At 36.5% G+C, this 21498-nt stretch overlaps 2 protein-coding genes across 4 annotated transcripts in view; both read left to right on the forward strand.

Moving 5' to 3' along the window:
* LOC113678502 (receptor-type tyrosine-protein phosphatase F) overlaps nt 1-13129 on the forward strand; it is a 35693-nt gene extending 22564 nt beyond the window's left edge. Inside the window, exons 22-40 of the mRNA XM_089186958.1 lie at nt 140-200; nt 1334-1448; nt 1539-1678; nt 2855-3006; nt 3293-3374; nt 3869-3945; nt 4140-4179; nt 4747-4844; nt 5062-5178; nt 5334-5482; nt 6225-6360; nt 7202-7351; nt 7891-7993; nt 8779-8849; nt 9125-9259; nt 9771-9893; nt 10636-10790; nt 11508-11643; nt 12035-13129. Of these exons, the coding sequence (XP_089043084.1) occupies nt 140-200; nt 1334-1448; nt 1539-1678; nt 2855-3006; nt 3293-3374; nt 3869-3945; nt 4140-4179; nt 4747-4844; nt 5062-5178; nt 5334-5482; nt 6225-6360; nt 7202-7351; nt 7891-7993; nt 8779-8849; nt 9125-9259; nt 9771-9893; nt 10636-10790; nt 11508-11643; nt 12035-12115 (2121 nt within the window). The 3' untranslated portion in view covers nt 12116-13129. The remainder of the gene's footprint in view (nt 1-139; nt 201-1333; nt 1449-1538; nt 1679-2854; nt 3007-3292; nt 3375-3868; nt 3946-4139; nt 4180-4746; nt 4845-5061; nt 5179-5333; nt 5483-6224; nt 6361-7201; nt 7352-7890; nt 7994-8778; nt 8850-9124; nt 9260-9770; nt 9894-10635; nt 10791-11507; nt 11644-12034) is intronic.
* Nucleotides 13130-14257: 1128 nt separating this feature from the next.
* Nucleotides 14258-21498, forward strand: part of LOC149037084 (receptor-type tyrosine-protein phosphatase S-like) — a 38014-nt gene continuing 30773 nt past the window's right edge. Inside the window, exons 1-5 of one of the 3 annotated variants that reach the window (XM_089186884.1) lie at nt 14258-14654; nt 18607-18920; nt 19119-19263; nt 19845-20155; nt 20799-20946. In XM_089186884.1, the coding sequence (XP_089043010.1) occupies nt 18633-18920; nt 19119-19263; nt 19845-20155; nt 20799-20946 (892 nt within the window). In that variant the 5' untranslated portion in view covers nt 14258-14654; nt 18607-18632. Of the gene's footprint in view, nt 14655-16088; nt 16188-18606; nt 18921-19118; nt 19264-19844; nt 20156-20798; nt 20947-21498 lie in introns of those variants that run through there. The other 2 variants (XM_089186885.1, XM_089186883.1) reach the window with 2 other exon arrangements.

Consider the following 21498-nt stretch of genomic DNA (forward strand, 5'->3'; position numbering starts at 1 on the left):
AATGTGTGTAAACACATACACTAGGAGGTTATGTAATCTACCCACACAATAACTTTGCAGTTCCTTTGGTCTCGATTCAATTGCTTCTTTGATTTTAAAGCACGTGCTCTGTTTGTTTTTGTTCTTGTATATTTCACAGGTGGAATTAAAAGGAAATGCAAGCATAGTTGCCAAAATTTCCATCATCTCTACTACCACGGGTTTGTCTATATTGTACTTAACAAGCAATGAAGTTACATATTGTACTACAAAGTAACAGAGAGCAAAATGATTTCTGGAGCTTTTCAGGAGCAGTTCTTTACTTGCAAGAATGTTGGCTCCGAGAGCCTCATGCCCAGGCTGGTATTAATTACAACTGGCCTGGAGATTCTCCTCGTTAAGTTAATCTTGCAATCAATTTTTTGTTTTAAGTTATCAAAACCTGGTTTCTCGTTCAGACTATCTATATCATCAAGCTATGCTCAATCCAAAACACCGACTTCGAGTGTTCACCGTTTACCCCAGATTTTGTCTTACTCATGATCAGTTTCGTTGGAAGCTAAATTTGGTGACGATAATAAGCTGCATCGCACATCGGAGCAAACAAAATGATTTTGATAACACAATTGCGGTGTGTCACGGGTATCTCTCTCGTCTTGTTCAATAAAGTTTAGAAACTGGACTTGGCGCTGATTTTTTAAATTAAATTGCTCGTAGTACTGAGCTTTATTGAGCTACGTCACAATATTTTGTGTGGTTTTTTTGCCGTTTTGTTCCTGAAAAACTGTAGTGAATGCAAGGGAAACCATAAGTTAATTGATTTCCAGGGTAGACAAACACAATAAAAGTACGAATGAGCCTAAAAAGAACAAGGATGGTTAAGAATGGAGAAGTTTGACAGCGATTACTAATGAAGAAGTTCTATTTTGACGGTTGAATGTACTTTCCCCCACCTAGCTCCTTTGAGACTTCCCAGTAGCAGGAAACAATGATACAGTTAGTAGTACAAGTCAGCACTCCAAGCTGCAATCATTTTGCTTGCCATGGCGACGAAATTCTCAGCGAAAGTCGACGAATTCGCTACATGTTTTCGGCTGTCAAGTAGCAAGCTGTAATGCTTTCATGTTTTAACAAAATTGAATGGCCCATACCAGGGGCTTTAGTCTTGAGATGTCACGCGAGCCTTTAAAATAATTGTCGGCCACTGTCGACTAAAAATTCTTTCTCTTACGACGATTACCTGGTTTTTGGCTGCCAACAGTCTGCTCTGAAACAACTTTAAGCTTGGAGCACTGCAAGTAGTAATTCCAGAAGAGCTTAATTATTAAATGCTCTTTACTTTTTTCTTATGCAGAAGGTGAGAAAAAGGAAACGTCCAGCGGTTCTAACGCTGCAGCTGTTGCTGTACCTGTAGTCCTGTTGCTACTCCTTATACCAGCAGTTGTTGTCGCTGTGTTCTTATACCGGAGGTTTGTTTCGTTTTAAGACTGAATCCTAGTGACTGAGCGTAGAAGAAAAGTATGGCAGCCGAAAATTCGACATTTTGTTCTTTTTTTTAGGAGAAGGCAGTCAAGATCCAAAAGTGCCGGGGAAAGATCTGTTCAACTAGATGACATTAAAGACGATTCACAAGACCTTACCTCAAGTACATCAAATCTGGTCTATCAAAATGTAGCAGACATTCGTCGGACAATTCATGGTAATTTTTCGTAGATAAAGGTGAAATCAATACATACAATATACCTGTTAGTTTTCTAGGAGAGGGTCATTGAAAAACTTTCACGGTTGAAGTCATAACGTTCGTACAATTAGCTACGATTGAATCGTTATTTTCATGTTAAAAAGGATTGTTGGGATGCCTTGCTAAATTTTTACTTAAACTGCGTCTGACTCATGTATTGTCTGTGTTACAAAGTTATATCTTTAAAGTCAAAATTTGGATCAGCATCATTTCAACTTGCAAAGTGGCGAAAACTTTTCAAATTAATATAGGAAGTGGTTTGTACCAGGAGCAAAGTTTTAATCGTGCAGTCAAGTTTGCCGTGACGCTATTGGCTGCAAGATTCAAGTAGTGTAACTTGCTCGTGATTGCACCAATCAGCTATTACGAACCAGATTTAGTTACATCACCTGACAAACAAAACAATTTTTCACTTAATTGTGTTGATGAAATTTTTTCCTGGTCATTGAAAGGTCTTCATCGCAGTCGACAACAGTCCTTTTCAAAACAACCCTCACCTGGTCTATTGGACTGCGTGTAACTGGTCATCGTTTTTAAATACATAAAAAAAAAGTAAAACTAGTTGATTGGAGATTTGTATCAAAACAAAGTTGTGGTTACTATATATATATTTAAAGTTAAATTACCTTAAAAATGTAATTCGTGTATCAAGTACCCTACTACAAAAATCTCGAAAAATTAATACCGCATAAAATGCTGTTTTGCGCAGCCATGGACAACGATGAATGAAATCTTAAAACTACCAGCCCTTTGTCGCAACGGCGTGAGTTTTGTTCATGTGGACGTTCCTTGTCACAAATGATTCTTCTCCACTAAATATTAATTCAGCACGTGAGGTACATGGTACATGATTCTCAGACAGCAGACACCTGGAGTCTAAAAATAACTTTGTGGGGGGTAATGGAGCTACTCCAGATTTAAAAGTTACTCAAGGAATACACTCTCATAGCTTGTTCGTTACTTGAGCTATATCTTAAGGTCGGGGTACGTGTTTCTTGTTGAGTGTAGCAAACGAAACGGAGCGATTGGAGCGTATCTGTTACCTAGGAGGAGAATTGATAACACGGTCGAGTGTCCATAGAGAAGATCAAAGGAATTGTAGAGTTCCTTATGGGCGATTTTTCTACCCTACAGATGCTGGGAAACAGCCTGTTAGTGAAGAAGAAGAAGCTATTTACAGTGAGGCTGACGATGGTAAACCCAAGCCAATACCTGTGGCTGAGTTTTCAAAATACTTAAAAAAAAAATCAGAAAATGGTGCCATTGTGTTGCGAGAGGAATTTAAGGCAAGATATGTATATTTTATCTATTATAGTTTTTACCTCTTTCCTTTTCTTTCTTATTATTGTATGATACAGTAATTATAAATATTTCTCGAATTGTTTCGTGTTTTTTACTTTCTTAATGGACAACTTGACATACATATGCTTCAGTACATTATGTATCACCATTTTTTGCAAAAGCGCAAGAACAATTTTTTGGGATGTCGTTGCAAGGGTCGAAAAAAGTGATGACATCTAATCGGTTTTGATAAGAGCACATGTATTGCAACTTAGTTCGTACCTTTTCCAGTATTTACCAGGTGGGATGCAATTTGCTTGGGAGATTGGCAAGAGTAACAGAGGCAAGAACCGTTATGGAAACATTGTTTCATGTGAGTACATTCCATCAACTTTGTAAGTAATATTATGCAATGGTCACTATGTAAAACCCAGAAGTTTAGATAACTAGAAGTCAGCTTCTAGTGCAGGGAATGTAACTGGTGCTTCCCCTTTCAGTCGTCTTGTGAGGCAATTAAGTCGAACCAACTCAATAACCACCTCCCAGCTGGATGGTTAGCTCAGTTGACAAAGTAATGCACTGATATCACAGGGGTCATGGATTCAAATCCCGGTCAGGCCTGAATCTTTTTTTTCAAATTCCATTGTTGATAAATCGCAGAACTATACTGGGATTAAGAATCGCTTCAAAATTGTTGATTTAGGAAGTGGTGAGCTTAAATCTTGAGAGATTATAATGTTTTAATCCAAATTTTGAACCTTACGTTCAAAGCGCATCATTCTTAAGATTTCTTTGCATTTCACACCATTAAAAAAAACTGTTGAAAAATTCAATAGAAACTGAACAAACGATTGTGTTTGTTCACAGATGATCATTCTCGCGTTTTGTTGGAGGAAATAGAGGGTGACAAAAACTCTAGCTACATCAATGCAAGCTACATTCCGGTCAGTAACAAAAAAAGCATACGACAACGTGAACACAACAACACTATACGACATGACACGACAAGACAAGATAAAGAAGAACGACAAAGTCGACCTTACTTGTTTGATATAATGAATGAATAAATAGATAAACAATCGATATTTGAGTTGATTATCGTGAATTTCTGTTATCTTTTTCAAATTTCTCTCCTCAGACCTACGATGAGGTCACCATGACTTATATCGCAACACAAGGTAAATATTACTTGAGGTGTCTCGTGGATACACTGTAAGTTGTCGCACGCTAACTTGTATTGCTGTAGAACAGCTCGTAGGAAATCTGACGCAACATAGAGTCAGAGGGCTAGCAAATGTCCCATGATAGTGAGGGTCACTTTCACCGGGTTCTTTGTCGGTATATTTAATCGTGTACCCTTTCCAAATGGGGCACCCCTGGAACTAACAAAAGCGTCGTCGATCCCATCGTTAAAGGTAATACATTGTAGGAACAAAGCTTTTAGAAAACTCTCATCCAGTTCAGACGACAGTTTCTAGACTTTTAGGGGGCGAAGATTATCACTCATCATTACAGGGTTCCATCAACTTATTGGGCTTTTTGTTGTGGCCTTTTACCAGAATTTTGCGTTGTTTCAGTGTTCTACTCTTTGGGCAGAAGTATTCCGGGAATAAAGCAGCAATAAATGATGAAAACTCCCACACTCCCAAAAAAAAGACTTGTCCCATTCTTTTGTTAATAAATGCTAAAAAGCTCTTGTGAAATTAACTCATGTTTCGCCCCTCTTTTGTTTTAATGATTATTAGGTCCAACTTCTACAACTATCGCTGATTTCTGGCGAATGGTCTGGCAGGAAAACAGTTTCACTATTGTGATGCTTACAAACCTGGTTGAACTGGGAAAGGTAGACGTAGCGCAAGTTTTTAGTTTGATGTTGAACGTAATCCAGAGTTTCAGTGATTTTTCATTTTCTACACTTAAGGAGTAGTCTTTAAAACATGCATCATAACCTCAGCCAGCAAGCCACCCAGCGATTAGGCTACTTGCGTAGCATGCTGTACGATGAAGTTGTTGGTAGCTATATATAGTATCAACCTATTTTTTTCTTATCATATCTTTAGGGCAAATGCGATCAGTATTGGCCAGATGATACTTCCAAATTTGGTGCTATCACAGTTACCCTACACAAGACTGAAACATTTGCCGATTACGTCATCAGGTCACTGATTGTGACAAAGGTGTGTTGTCTCTGTTCGAAATGAAATTACGTTGAATACGACGTCTTGCATTTTTTTTTTACTATAAACTACTTGCAAAGAATGACAGCGTATTTTAAACCAAGAGAGCTCCCTCTGTAACAACATTCCCAACATGAGAACGAATTTTCACTTAGGACTCAGAAAAAAGGACCGTGCAGCAGTTTCATTACGTCACTTGGCCTGACAAAGGTGTCCCACAACATTCCACAGCTCTAATTGGATTTAGACAAAAGATTCATGCGAGGCACCAGGCTACTGGTGGACCACTCGTTGTGCACTGCAGGTAAAAAGTATAATAAAATTTGAAGACTTCAAATTAAATGCTTCACATTCGCAAATCTTTATCGTATGTTAGTTTAGTTCTTCTGTAGATATTTCAATTGCGATTTCTATCTGGTTTGGATAACAGGAAACAAACGTTTTGATCAGAAGAAAGATTAATATCACAAGGAACCTAAAAGAACTGAAATTAAAACAGTAAAACTGTCTTAAGTGTTAGAATTATATGCGTTAGTTTAGGGCTCTTTTTAATAGTGTAGTTAACCCTTCAGCTCCCACGAGTGACTAAGACAGAGTTTCTCCTACAATATCAATGCAATGTCAACCAGATAAGTGATAAGAATAAAAAGAAATATCAGCTGGGGGATAATTAGTTGATCCAATACTTAATTCTCCGAACTAACATATTAAGAATTGTATGGTTGACAGTTAGGAGAATTACAAATTTGGTCGAGGAGCTGAAGGGTTGAAAATAGAGCTGAAAATAGATCTCAATTGTTTACTCTCAATACTCTTACTGAACACACCAATGATTTCGAGAATTTTAAAAACACAAGTGAACCCTGCTGGAAGCGAAGCCTAGAGGTATCTGAGGTATTTCAAAAGTCAGGTCTCCAACTTTTACCTTCTGCTCCTGCCGTTTCCTCTTTGTTGGTCGCGACCCTTAATAGTTCTTGCTATTTTTCCTCAGTGTCTATTGTTCTCTCCGTTGTTTGTTACTTACCTCTGTGGTTACCTTTGTACAGTGCTGGTGTTGGTCGAACTGGCACATACATTGCTATCGACGCCATGTTGGAGAGTGCTGAGAAGATAAAAACTGTGTTCATACAGAATTACGTGCAAGTCATGCGTAGATCTCGTCCTCATATGATTCAGAAAGATGTAAGTTAACAAATTTAACCGTTTTCCATAAGAATAACAGTAGCAAAAGTCCTATTTATTCTTCCCCAGTTCATCTTCAGAACGAGTATACGTCATGATATTAAAACTGATTCGGTGTCTTAATGACCCAAGCCTGGTCATTTTTCAAATCATTTTCAAATCATTTTTTATGATTTCGATATGACACCCAAATGATTTTATAGAAAATCCTAACCTTTTGCAATTTCCATCTGAAAATTTAGTAAAATACAGAGTTTATGTAAAAATAAATACCACAGTGAGCACTACTCTTTTTTTAACTTCTAGAGTAATGAATCGATCAATAAATTTACAGGGGCATTAAGTAACTCCTTCCTTACTATCTTATAACTCATTCACACTAACAAAACATGCTCAGTTAAACCGAATTTTTACTGAATGAAAACCACAAACAGAAAACTGAAAAATTGAATTTTTCACAATACTTAAGTACTCGGTTACTTGTATTTTCAATTTGCTACATTTAAACATTGGTTCTATGAAGACAAGAAATTAAACCATGTTTTACAAAACAGGTTTAAAACATTTCTAAGCTTTGGTGTGTAAATGAGGTTTGAATAATTTGAGAATACGACTGATATATGGAAAAATGGCCGACCTTCTTTGTAAAGTTCAAATTTGCTCTTCGGCCAACGCCAGGAACGGTCACGGTTTTAAAAACGATGATGTTTTGGTTGGTAGCGAGGATACAGGGTTTATTTGTCGTGGATGTTTCAGTTTGACGGTGACGAATTTCCTAAATTTAGCTTCATCAAAAACTGTCCTTTGCAACAGTATCGGTATGTACTTTATCTCTGTATAGGACCAGTATGTTTTCTTGCACCAAGCAGTGATGGAAGCCTTGGTATGTGGAGATACAGAGATTATCCCTCAGGACCTACGAATTGCGACAAACAAGCTTGCCAAGGTGCATAAACCATCCAAAAAGACTGGATATGAACGAGAGTTAAAGGCAAGTGATAACTATTGTTAGTAACTAAATTGGGTTTTGTATGTTATTAATTGTGCGTAAACGTAAATGCTGACAAGACAGCTTATTACTTGCTTCTGGAGATTCTTTTAAAGACGTGTCAGTGTGACTTTGTTAACTTCATGTTCATATCTCATCTACAGTTCTTAAAGATAAAAAAATCTCGAAAAAATTATTGTCAGACGTAATTATCAAAATACAAAGCGTGCTTTTGTTCATGGATAACTTCTGCAAATTTCTTTTTAACATACATATTAGTGGCAGATGAACTACTCTGTAATTTGTTGATCTTACATCACAATTTTTTTTTTCACTTTTCTATTAATTTAATTTGTGTGTGTGTGTTTTGCGCGATTAAAAAAAAAGATTACCTTTAGCCTGAATGAAACAGCAATATAGTAGTTCGCTAAGAAACAAAAATGCTTTGGAAACAACAATTAACTAGGACCCAACAAAAATGGCTTAAGATGGAAGGGATTAAAACTGGATAGGACAAACTGAGAGAATTTTATGTGTTGTAGCGCTTGGAGCTTGTAACAGACGCCCACGCTTCTCAAGAAGTAGCAACGAACGCATTTATGCCCGCTAACGTCGTCAAGAACAGATTCCCCAACATTGTTCCGCGTAAGTGTTCCTTTGTCTTTTTTTGCATTGTTCCTGAAACACGAAACAAAACTTTTGCTTACTCCTGAATTATTTTCTAGCGGAGTCTTAAACCGAGGGGGTCTCATTCGGTCTGTGATCTTACCAGTGATCAACGAAATCGAAAGACCACAAGCAACGTTAATTTTTTTTGTCACAAGACAGATTTGGACGACAGTAAGTTCTGTTACTGAACAATCAAAACTGTCAGAGCCTTTTGGGAACAAAATACACATTGATTACGCGCGAACTATCCTTTCTTACTGTGCAGTTACAGGCATGAATCGTGCACTATTAGATTAGTGCGCTGTTCAAGCTACCGATCATTAATCGTACTCTATCATTTTGTTACTTTTTATTAACTAAGGTTATAGCCTATAAGAGACTATAACGCACCCTTTCATTGGTTGAAAGAGCCTGCTCTATCAAAGTACAGAGCACGGAGCTGAGCTAGAGCTGTCACGCCATCCGCCAATTTTTACTATGTCCGACCATTTCCCGGACATCTCTCTTGTTTTGTTCGTTATGTAAAAGTGAAATTTCACGAAGTGGGGAGAAACACGAGACATGGTCGAGTGTTTCTCCCTACACTTCTTTCGTGTTTTATCCGCTTCCTGCGTTCTTTACAACAGAACAGAGCATAGTCAAGGCTCCAAACGCTAGATCTGAGACAATCCTTATAACTTTTGTTAAGTATATTTTTTTTGTTTGCACAAATGCCTTTAATTTGATTAAACATTAAACACTTATATTCGATTTTGTACCAGTGGACAATGCTCGAGTGCATTTACAAGCGTCTTCACAAGAAAATAGTTACATCAATGCCTCTTATGTGGATGTAAGTGCAAAAATGCCCTTGTAAAACTTTTATAATATATTCTGTAATTCTAGCGTGCTGATAAGTAAAGACTCAGTATTTTCGGGTTCTTTAGAAAGCTTTCTGTTGCAACGTGTCCGTATGGTAGATTTTTTAATTCAGGCAACCCATAAAAAGGTGTTTATTTCTATTCAAGTTGTCCTTCTTGGGTTGTGGTGTTTTTATTCTTTTCGTATTGGTATATTCGTGTTGCTTAACTTGACGTCCATATTTTTCTTTGATCTTTTATTTATCAGGACTACACACAACGTAATGCATACATCCTGACACAAGCTCCGTTAGACTGCACCATTATAGACTTCTGGCTTATGATTTCTCAGTATGATATTGGCACAGTTGTGATGTTGAATAACTTGGAAGAAGGAAAGCAGGTAAAAATCATGGCATGTTTTTGAAAAGCATATAGCAACACTCTACACTCAGTGTTTGCAACGAAGTGTGCAAAATATGCCTAAACAATATGCTAGAGCTATGCAAGATTGTGCTAGAAATCACGTGATTTATTTCAAAACAGCCAGCTACTGATATGGGTTACTATTGGTATCTGTGGTGAACTTTGATAGATTTCCTCTATTCGTTAAACAAATTGATATAGAAATAATTATTTAAGTTATTAAGACATTTTGACAGGACGCGTCACTGTATTTCGGTTATCATCTCAACACTTTTAGAATGAGGAGCCATTTGGTACCCTTCATCGTCCGGAGAAAGTAACATTTTACAACGATTGACCAACTGAGTATACTCTCAAATGTCAGTGAGACGCTATAGTTGAAACTCTTTTTCGGAAAATCCTTCCTACCATCATGCCCACCATCATATCACATATATTTAGTTATTCGTGTCACGGATCATACATGTAACACTACTTTTCTTTTTTAGAGTTACCCACAATACTGGCCAAGCGAGGGATCTGCCAAGTATGGTGAAGTCACTGTCCAGCTTTTGTCCCAAGAAACTTCAAACAATATCACTACCAGAGGATTCAGCGTCGATAATGCATCGGTACAGTTTGTGTGTTCTCGAATTGTAAGGTCCCATTTTTTCTGGTTAGTTTGGAGGAAACTTTTATCTATACCAACAAGAGGCATTTGTGCATTCTTGATGCGCGGGAGTTCGACCTTAACTATTTCACCATTAGGAGAGAGACCAATGAGTAATTTTTTCCTTTCTGAATCAAAATACTCTCTGGCAGAGAGGTGATGAGTGGAGAGGAAAATATAAAGAAGAAGAGATTGTTTGAATGAACACGAGATTTTCTGAACGTATTCATAATCGCGGAATCTAGTGGTTGAAATAATTCCTTTTTGATTTGTTTTTGTTTGTTTGTTCTTCGAATTTCAATGTTTTATTCTACGTAATCAAATAAATCCTGCGTGGAAAATTGATTTTTGTTCATTACGGAATGTGTTTGGGAACGTTACAGAAAATCCCACGATTCAATTCACCACTAAGTTTATTGTACAACAAGCATTAAAAAAAATAAATCGCAATGTTTTATGAAAAAAAAAGTAAGTTCATACTTTATCTAAGTATTTACAAGTTCTGCGAGGCTTCCTGACGAGTAAAGCAAGGAATGAACGTTCTTAGGGGATTTTGAGTTCTTAACGACAACAACAACAAAAAAGACCTGGCTATGTGATCACGAGGGACTGTGCGGCCCATGTGATAACTAATTTAAAATAACTTGACCTCGTGTTCCTCAAAAGAATAGTTTGATTTGCTTCTAATTAAATTCGTTCTTCAGCCGCCTAAGAAGACGTCAACTTTACAGCATATACAATACAATGGTTGGGTCAATGAAAACTCATGCCCAGATCCTCAGGATATACTTGACCTGATGACTACTGTACAACAGTCTCAGCAGCAATCAGGAAATAGAGTCATAGTTTTCCAGTGCAGGTATAATAAGCACGTCTCTTACTGATGTTATCATACGTTTAAATGTTGTAATAGACGTGATTCTATACCTACTAGGCCTTTGGCTAATAATGGTGCACTTATGCTAGAATAGCGTATGGCTACTCGAATCATGTATGACTTTATGTACATACTTTTTGCATAACGCATTCAGAATGTAAACAGAACATAAAACAACATATCTTGTCTACAAAAGATACAACTATCCAGAGTGTCTACATTAGATACTGCTGTCTAAATCTATCTACAGGCACCCATTTACACTATCTGTTAGATTGAACTATCCACGCTGACTATATCAGATGAGCCATCTTCACCGTCTACAGTACATACAGCTATCTACACTGTCTCTATTAGATACAACTATTACACTTTCTAAAGTATATACAGTTTTCCACTCTATGACAATTAGATACAGCAATATACACTATCTGTAGGAAGTACAGCTTAGTTTATTCACTTTCTACAGTGGATAAAGCTATCCAAACTGTCTACAATAGATACAGTATTTACTGGAGACAGTTTAGTTGGCTGTATCTGGCGTGGTCAGTGTTAATGGTTTTATCTTTCTGAAAACAGTAGATACTTGACACTTTGGAAGTTAGATGCTAGGAGAACAAAGGCAAGAACCTGTAATACGAATCTACCACTGTGCACTTTTCAACTTTCTTGATTAGTTCTCCGTTTATCTTTCTATAGTGATGGTACTGGTCGTAGTGGCTGCGTAGCCACCATAATGTCAGTGATTGAACGAGTCAAGACTGAACAAACAGTCGATGTTTTCCAGGCTGTGAAACTAGTTCGAGCAAAGAGACCAGGTGCAGTCAACACTCTGGTAAGTTAAAAAGTGTCATGAGCCACTGTTATAGCTTTTTTCAGGTGTAAATTGCTAGGGGCGTAACAGGGGAGTTCTTCTCCGGGTTGGGAATACAAGAGAAACCCAGGATATCTGCCTGGGATACGTTCATTTCCCCCCCCCCCCCCCCCGCCCTAGAAACTGCGCCTGAGCTTCCCATTGGAGGAATCACAGGAGAAGTCATCCCTTTTGGTCTGCAAGTTAAGTGTGTCTTCTGGTCTCTTTTCTGTCTGGTTTTTCATCATGTTTAATAGTTTTTGCTGCTTTTTCACATATTAAGCTTACTTTGCACAATGCTGAGGGCTTACAGATCAATAGCATATCCTTCGTGAGCTTAAGATATGTTTCTGTTTTTGTTTTTATCTTTCAGGAGCTGTACATGTTTTGTTACAAAACAGTTCTAGCTTACTTAGACTCTTTCAGCACCTACTCAAACTTTGCAGAATGCTAGAAAGCATTGCAAAGTAAAAAACAAATGTGATAGAAAGAAGTGATACACATCTCGGGTGTTTTTTGTAACTAATTATATTTACTTCTAAGCGGATGGCCTTTCCCCCCTAATAATTTTGCTAAAAAAGTTTTTATTATATATTTTTGTAAAAAAAGGAGTTTTTTGTCATAGGAAGTAGGCAAAATACGTCCGTGCAAGTGGATGTATTGTCAGCTGGAAGAGGTTCACCGCTTGATTGTTGATAAATTTACATCAGATTTTGCTATGGTAACTTGACAAACAAACATGTGTCCCTGTAAGGCTTAGGACTATGGCAATATCAGGAATTCTGTTATCCTACTTTTCAAATTATGCAATTAAAAGAAAGAGATACTGGGTGTATGTACAAAGAAGTTTTACATTTGTAGAGTTTTGTGTTATTTTTAAAGTTAATTGTAAAGGAAAGTTTCTGATAACCTACATATTTCATGATGTCTTTTTTCTTAAAAGTCTATATGAAGTTTCATAGCTATCGTTTTCTATCAACAGTGTTGGATTAAAAGTGGTTTGTAGTTCTATAGTTTGTTTTGGAGAGTTATGGTGCCTTTTTTTTGCCTTTTCTCTTTTCACCTGAATTTAATTCACATCGTTTTCAATTAGAACATCATAATTTCTTTAACAGTATTTTTTCTCAGAAATAAGATAGAATTGTGTAGAGTTAGATTTTTGATAATTAAATGATTAACTGATTTATTTTTTGAACGATTAATTTGGAATTGAAACGTGCAAAGCACATTGAAATATATATTTACTAATGTAAAAGATAGAGTTCACGTATGAGGTTAGTACGTTAGTTATAGATTTATATTCATATAATAATTGTTTGATTGATTCATTGACTGAAATTGGTAATTGTTAAAAAACATGGTTGTATCTCAATATGGTTCCCCATCTCATTATTAACATTTGCTCTGTATATTTTATGAATTTCTGAGTGATCGGCTTGCAGGTTCTTATTAAATATTCTTCTAAAAAGTTTTAAAAAGTATCTTTTTCACTTTAACTGCGTCCGACTGTTAGTTCTTGAAAATTTCGTGAAAGAAAACCTTCATTACTGAAACTATCTGACGTTAAATCAAAAGGAAATAATGTGGCAGAGAAGGGGCCCCGAGTCTTAGCTGTCAGTTCCCCCATAGTTATTTATAGATAGTCTTTCGAATGGAAGTCAGTTTTCCGATACGTCCGCATAGATACGATACGATACGTCCGATACGTCCGCAAAACAAAACAAAAAAAAAAAAACACGAAGGACTCTCGAGGTTTTGCTGTGCTACAAACCTAGTTGCTCTCTTTCCCGGCTCTTGAAATAAAACAATCATACTCGATTCTCGATAGAGCGAAATCTCTTTGCTTTGTAGTAAAACCGTTATTGACGAAGCTTGTTCAGTCATGGTGGTTGGATACCAGCCTCGTTCTTTTTTACCGTTTTTATGGACTTCGACTTCGTCTCGGTCCATAAAAATGCCCCCCCCCCCCCCCAAAAAAAAAAAAAAAAAAAAAGTTCTCGGCCAATTTCCAATATCCAGCCAGCAATAACGCACATATCGATGCATTGTAGCAAAAGAGTTCGCTTTTAATGAACTTAAAATGTTCGTGTAGTCAAAACAAGTGCGCGAAAACTAGTCCTTACATTATCACGTCACAGCAAACTCCCATGGGCGACTAGCAGACATTGAACTGAACAATCAGAGCGCGCGCTTAACGTCGGAAATTCGAATAAAAAAAACACGATTTAACTATTACTGCCACACCTGCCACGCATCAAAGGGTGAAATTCAAACTCCCGAACAAACGAACACGCAAGTTCTGTAACAACTATAAATACTGTAAGGAACTAAATGTATCACATACATAAAAATAATTACACATTCGCCACAAGACCAAGCTCGTCTTTGTAGAATTTGTAGCAATATCGTCTGTACACATAAATCTCTAGTCCATGTTCATTTTTACGAGTGAATACGTAGCATTTATGAGTATAGGAGGTGTGCGGGGGAAAAAAAGCGCTTAGTTGATTCCTGTGAACGTTTTTCTTTGTTAAGTCGCTGACCAGTGGGAAAATAAAAAAAATTTTAAAAAAACTGACTATCGCGGGCTCAAATCGTGCGAGTGCCGAAGTCGTGCCTAAGTCGTGTTTGAACTGGAAGTGAATGGACTTCCTCGAGAAATGGCTTTTTTCTTTGGCCGTAGCTTTTATTCTTGGTTCTTCTTGGATGTATCGACGTTCGACAGTTTTGTATTCATAATGTATTCTGTTGGCGTAAATGAACCACCCGGCCCGCCGAATATAGCAAGGTGCATTCCACTCAAAGGTCACGGCGAAGGTTTGCTAAATGTACGCCAAGATTTTTTAAGGATTATATGGAAAAAGGCAAAGATCCACACCTAAGATCTTCGGCGTAAGTGGTTCAGAATGTAGCCTGGCGAATATACTGGCGTCGTTTGTTTTGAAGTAAGAGTCTTTCATGGTTCGTTCTTCGTAACCTACAGAACATAACAGGTAAGTCTTCATAATGTATCAATTTAATCTCGTTTTCGTTTTAACAAGCGGCGCCAGCGACTGGCAGGCGTGCAAGGATTCACACTGAAATAAGAGACCAACCTTCCTTTTTTCCATAAAATTGTAATTTACAATCCTTGAACTTGAAAACAATCCGAAGATTCATTAAAAATATCACTTACTCAGAAGCGCTCGGAGTTTACAGGTGTTCAAAAGCGTTTTCTGTTATGGCGTGAGTTGGGGACAAAATCGATCATTACATTTCGTATCGTGTTTTTTCCTGTGTGAAGCAACAAAAGGTGCTGGGGACTGACGAAATTACAAGTTAACACGAAAATAAAATAACATCTAAAAAAATAATTTTGGCTACCGATTTTCAGTGAATTTTTAAAGTACAATTTTATTTTAAGTTTCAAGGCAATTTGAAGATTCAAAATAAATATTACGTACTAAAATGCGAAAGTTATACACCTCAAAATTGATAAATAGGCCTAAAATGAAATTCTATCTTGGTCTTGATCATACGTTGCCTAGCACGTGACAAAAGTCTACCCAGGCGGAAGTCCAAAATGACGGTGGTAGTCTGGGCTTAGTTATATCACTCAAAAGTCGTTCCCGTTTGTCTAATTTGATAAAGAGGGAAACATTGATGTTTTCATTAAGACAGTATTTCCTTGATTTTCCATTATTTTCAATGATAGACAGTAAATTTCACTTTCCACCCACATTTACTTCCTACCTTTTCTTTTGAACCAGAATTAAAAATTATTGTTTAAAACATATGACATCATCCACCCTTGTCAAATGTAATAGCATGATCATTTCAATTGTAATGCCTTCTCATCCCAACGTTACTTTGTTTCTTTGCTACATTAGCAAACACTGAACTACTGCTCGTATTCTAAATATGACAATCAACCACAAAATTCCCTAAACCAGATAACATTAAATATAATCCAAAAATCATGTAAGTCATCTGTCAATTCACGAGTTTGCTCACAGAGCACTTTGATTTCTATTTCTCATTAATGGGTCATATTTCCGCACCATTAATTTACACGTATTCTTTTCGTTTTTCCAGGTATCATCTCTACACTATTATTTTCACACTTTATGTAAATTATGCCGCCCTTTGTATATCATTTTTCACGCTTATTTTGCGTCGATATAAACCCTTTTCCTACAAGTGTTTTGTGTCTTGTGTATTCCTTCAGCATTTCGTGTTTTGGTCTAGTGGAATCTTTGCATTTATCCTTCCCGTCTTATATGTTAGTACTTTTTTGTAAAAGTCACTTTTCTGTTCCTTAGGAATTTACTTCTTCTTCACATTCTTATTAAAGAGTAGTTAAATTGAACACAGAGTGAATGTGTGTTATTCAAATGAATCCTTGCCCCTTCACTTGAATAGTGAGAAAACAAAGACATCTTGCGTGACCGCATACCGTGACACACTCAATCGAAACATGGCGCAGTTTAATCTCGAGCTTTGTTTCCTTGTAGCTGTTCTCGTTGTATTTCTTTCTCTTGCTTCAGGTGAGCACCATATCATATCAAATCTACTCAAATGGTTTATTTTCATTTGAATTTTTAGTTTTGACAGTTGAAGCTTAAGACTTCCGCGTACCATCGCAACTTAATCACTAATATGGCCAGCATCAATATCAAAGAGATAAGAGTATTGTTTTAGATAGATGCTAAGCTCTCTTTAAAAATGATCCTTTCCAAAGCATGTTTGGGAATGTGACCAAACAATTGAATAAATTTGGGTTGACTTGCTTCATTTACTAAAAGCTAATACACGTTCAGGCAACTTGTGAACATTCAGTTCAAACAGTCCCTGGGGGTAAAGAGACGCCACGACTCTTTCTGCCTAAAAATTCCTTCTCGTCCATGACAAATTAGGCTTTTGAAGCTAATGGAACAACCTAGTAGATAATCATGCTGAGGGTAAGTTTTATTGTAATACAAATAAAAGTCATTCAACTGAGATTTTGTCTTCAAACATAATGATTTAATGCCACCATCATTAACTAAACTTCTACGCATGCTTTAGGCATTGACTGATTCCAGTCTGCCTCAGTAAGGTGTCTTTTCCAATCTTGCATACAAAAGTCAATACTTTATGCTTACATTCAAGCTTTAGGAGAGGAAACAAAAAAATTTCAGTTTCGTTTAGTTTATGGCTTTAAATCGCAATGAATCAATCGTTATTTATTTGCATTTCTCAAGCAAGCAAGGGGCGCGATTTACATGCATGCATGCCATGCAGGAGAGCAAGGCTGTTTGCTTTTGCCCCTGCGAGTCATGCTTATGGCCGCCTTTTGCCCAGTTTTCCTTGTAGTTAATGACATGCGATTGTGGTGATAAAATATAGAGCTTTGGACAGAAATGTTTTCATTGTAGATAACATCTGAAAATTCAAACTGATGGACAAACCTACACACATTTGTGTGACAACTATAAAAATACTACAAGGAACTAAATGTATCATTTATAATTAAGCACAAACTGATCGAAAGCTCCAGATTTACATGTATTAGTGATAATGCTACAAATTATGAAAATACAAGCTTGAGTTGTGAGGAAACAGACATGTTCTGTGGGATGAGCTTTCTGTTACATAAGGCTGGTCAAGCAAAACAATTGTGACCACATACTGTGACACACTCAATCAAAACATGGCGAGCTTAATCCTGAGCTTCATTTCCGTGTAATATTTCTCATTGTATTTCTTCCCCTGGCTTCAGTTGAGCAGCTGCATCATACCAAATCTACTTGAAAGGTTTATTTTAATTTTGAATTCTACATTCAGCGGATATTGTGGGATATATCTTTCAGTTTTGAGAACTGAAGTCTAAGACTTCTGCATATCATCGCAACTCAATCACCAATGCAGACAGCATCAATACAGAGAAGATAAGAAAGCTCTCCCGGGTTTTGCTTTTTTTTTGCATGAAAATGAATGGGAATGTTGACCCCTTCATGCTTTTCTGACCAGCTCAGTTAGGAAGGAAAGAGTTATTCACAAAAGGCAATTTAAATTTTACATTATTCAGCAAATAAAGAGAGAGTCTGAAACCATCATGTTTATTTTGTAAACTTTTTATCAATTTTTTATCAAGACTCTTGGAAATTGTGCTCCCTATATTATGTGCTCATTGATGTTATAGGTATAAAGTTTAATGGAACGATTTCAGTTTAACTCAGCAATATTCTAAGACAGAGATAGTTTCAAAGATAAGCTAATGTTTTGCCATTGTTTCTTTCATCAAGGAACTGTGTGCATAATAAATCATGGATTATATCATAGATTATGTGAATTCCAGCATAAATCAGTCAACTCAGCCATTGCATTTCAATCATGTACATTCCTGCTGTGCACCTCAGAAATTCTACATTTACCTAAAAAGCCAACTTCTCTTTCCTCCAAGGAAGAGTTAAAAATCCTGTTTCCCTATGTCAAGTTATTTAGTGAATAAATCTCTTTAGGCAGTTGGTATGTCTGTAGCTGAGATATTGTCCAAAAAATGAAAATGTGGCAAAGGGGTAAAGCTGGGAAGGCAAATGAAAAATTGTGAGTAGAAATCCTCAGCCAAGGACATTAGTAGCTGACATACCAACAAGCCAGATGGAGGTTTATCATTAGTAGTCCCTCCATTAATTATTGTATTGTACATTGGGCAGCATTTGAGATCACTTTTTAACGTCACTCTCACCAGACTCTATAAAACAAGTTTGTTTTTCTTCCTTGTTTGCGGCTCAGTAAATATGCATCATTAGCCACTGTCACTTTGGTGAATAGTTGTTAACCATCTGTGACATGGACCTTTTATTAGAGGTACCCAATAGAGAAAATCAAGGCTTCCACCTCCTTAACCATTCAACCTATTATACATGTTACAATAATTATTATGAATATGTTAAAGTGCGAATGTAAATTCTTTTTCTATAGGGGCTTGTGTTGATTTTGACCTTGGAATGGGAAGTGGAACAATTCCAGATAATAATATAAAAGCTTCTTCGGTAGAAAGTGCCAGCACACCAGCAAAAAATGGTCGACTAAACTACTCATCAGGATCGTCATGGTGTGCAGGAACAAGTGACACCAACCCATATCTACAGATTGATCTACAGACACTTCATATCGTCTGTGCTGTTTCCACTCAAGGGAATTCTCAAGTAGATCAGTGGGTGAAGAATTACACACTACAACTTTCCATCGATGGAACAACTTGGACAGACTACAAGGAAGGTGGACAAGTTAAGGTACCTGTATGAGACATACATATTGTGTATACTTCAAGACATCATTGTTCAGAGAACTATTTTCTTGCACTCACTTGTAACTGTGAGTATTTCTAAATATACAATAATGTTGAAGACTTAATCAGAGAATCGACCTTTTTACTTCAAGAAAACATTTTTTGAGGAGATATAAGGATTTGTCTCCTTTTTCTTTTAAAGGTTCTAGATGGAAATCACGACCGAAACTCACAGGTCAAACATGCTGTTTATGGAGTCTTAACAAAATATCTCAGATTTTTGCCTCAAACTCACCAGGGTGGGGTGTGTATGAGAACAGAATTGTTTGGAGTAACACAAAAGCCAAGTGAGTTTGAAACCTAGTAATTGTTCACTTTATATGTAATTTTGCACTGGGTTATATTCAGTATCTAAAAAGTACCTAGTACATCAACCTTATAGATTGTCCCCTTGTCTATAAAGGACGATTCCAGCCTAATTAATCCTTAACCTATTAGCTGGGCCATTTTTGTAATACTTGTTATTCTGACTAATGAGTTTTAAAGATACGAATTACTTTGAATTCTCTCATCCATTAAAAAAGTAAGCAACAACAACATAATACCATTTAGTTTTGAAAAATATTGAAATACAAATTACTCAAACAAAGACTTGACCCTTTAACTCCCAGTAGTGATTAACATATAACATATAGCAGATAGGTGATGAGAATACTCAAACTTATCGGGTACAAGATATTATCTTGATTGACCAACAAATTCTCATAACCAATTTACAAGGAAATGTGTGGGAGCTAGAGGGGAGGATAAGCAATCAGATCTTGGGAGTTAAAGGGTTAAGATGCTAGAAGTTAATGATGAAAAGATTGTCCATTAAATGAATTTGAAAATGATTTTTCACGTTTAATTATGGATCATTATTTTGCAGTGTGTAATACCCAGGCCATTGGTGTAGCCAGGACTGGTACCATTCCAGACAGCAGCTTCTTTGCCTCGTCAAACTATAATTCAGTTTATACAGCAAAATATGGCCGCTTAAATGGGGTAAAGTCATGGGCACCTCGTGGCAACAATAATGCTAATGATTACCTTCAAATTGACCTGCTGTTTGAGTATGTCATCTGTGCTGTAGCTACACAGGGAAATCCAAGGGCCAATGAGTGGACAACAAAATACAAGTTAACATTATCCCTTGATGATGCAAATTTTATCACCTATCGGGAAAACAGTACTGAAAAGGTGGGTTTAGATGCAGCTATAAACACAGAGGGTGTAGGTCTTTCTTAGGCCATGAAGTGCTTTTGGCAGATCAATTCAATAAGATAAATACAGTTTTCAGGTTATTCAATGCAAACCAGACTGAACCACTCCTTGAACTTTTTAGCCGGACTATGAACTTTTTTGCGCCTCAAAGATGCAAAAATATCATTGTATATTATTGTTTTGATTGTACAGGGTTGTTTTGACCGAACACACAATATAACTAGCAATGTTTGAAATAAATTATTTTTGCACTTGATGCACACGCTTTGCTTCTGCATAATTATGATTAGCTATGTCGTATTTTTTCGTATATATTACTAATACATAATTAAATTATTTTTCTCGTGCAATTTGAAAAATTGCACTCGCCCTATTTGCACAATTTTGTAAGTCTTTGAAAAAATTTACTCATGCTTGTTTCTTCCAAATTGCACAGGAAATCATGTGATTACCATTACTAATAACAAATTTTCAAACAACAATTGTTTTCAATCCTGCGTCTATATGTAGGGAATAACTAATACTTTATTACAGAAGGTAATGCTGCAGTAGATTACTTAAAGCAATTTTGATTCAATAATTAACATTTAAATGTCACATTTTGTGCCACAAACTACAGGTCTTTCCTGGAAACAAAGATAGAAATAGCATCATAACAAACAGTCTAGAGGAATTTGCAAGTGCAAAGTTTATCCGCTTTCAACCTACAGCATATAGTGGATATAAAGGTCTGAGAGTGGAAGTTTATGGGATACTTTTAAGTAAAGGTATTTCTTTGCTCTCTTGTTTGCCTCCTGCATGCTGTGATGACAATAAAGATGCAATAACCACTTATCCACAGTAAGGAAAATTTTGAAATATTACAGAGCTATATTAGAGTTAAATATCATCCAGTATTTACTGACCATATAACAGCTGAAAGGTTCTGAGGGTGGAAGTTTATGGAATAGTTCTTACTAAAAGTACTTTCTTGCTCATATATTTGTCTCCCTCTGAGACAAAAATGACATCACAATAACTCATTATTTGAACAAGACAAGGGCAGGTACATGTAAGTTAATAGAGCTAACTAGTTAAATACTCTCCAATGATCACTAAGCCTTGATAGCATGAGAATTTTAGAGCTGACCAAAATTTGACCACCACATCCTTTTTTTTTTGTTCAGTTTGATATGAAATGTTACATTCCCTCTTCTGGAATGCTACTATTTATTATTCATTTTTTGTTACACTGAACAAAGTTGAGCTTTGATCATGATTTATACCAGGTGTGGTATAATGTGTTGGTATAATTGTGGATTCTAGAAGGCAAAGGGTTA

Source organism: Pocillopora damicornis, chromosome 11 (genome assembly GCF_964200805.1).
Source record: "Pocillopora damicornis chromosome 11, jaPocDami1.2, whole genome shotgun sequence".
Lineage (NCBI taxonomy): Eukaryota > Metazoa > Cnidaria > Anthozoa > Scleractinia > Pocilloporidae > Pocillopora > Pocillopora damicornis.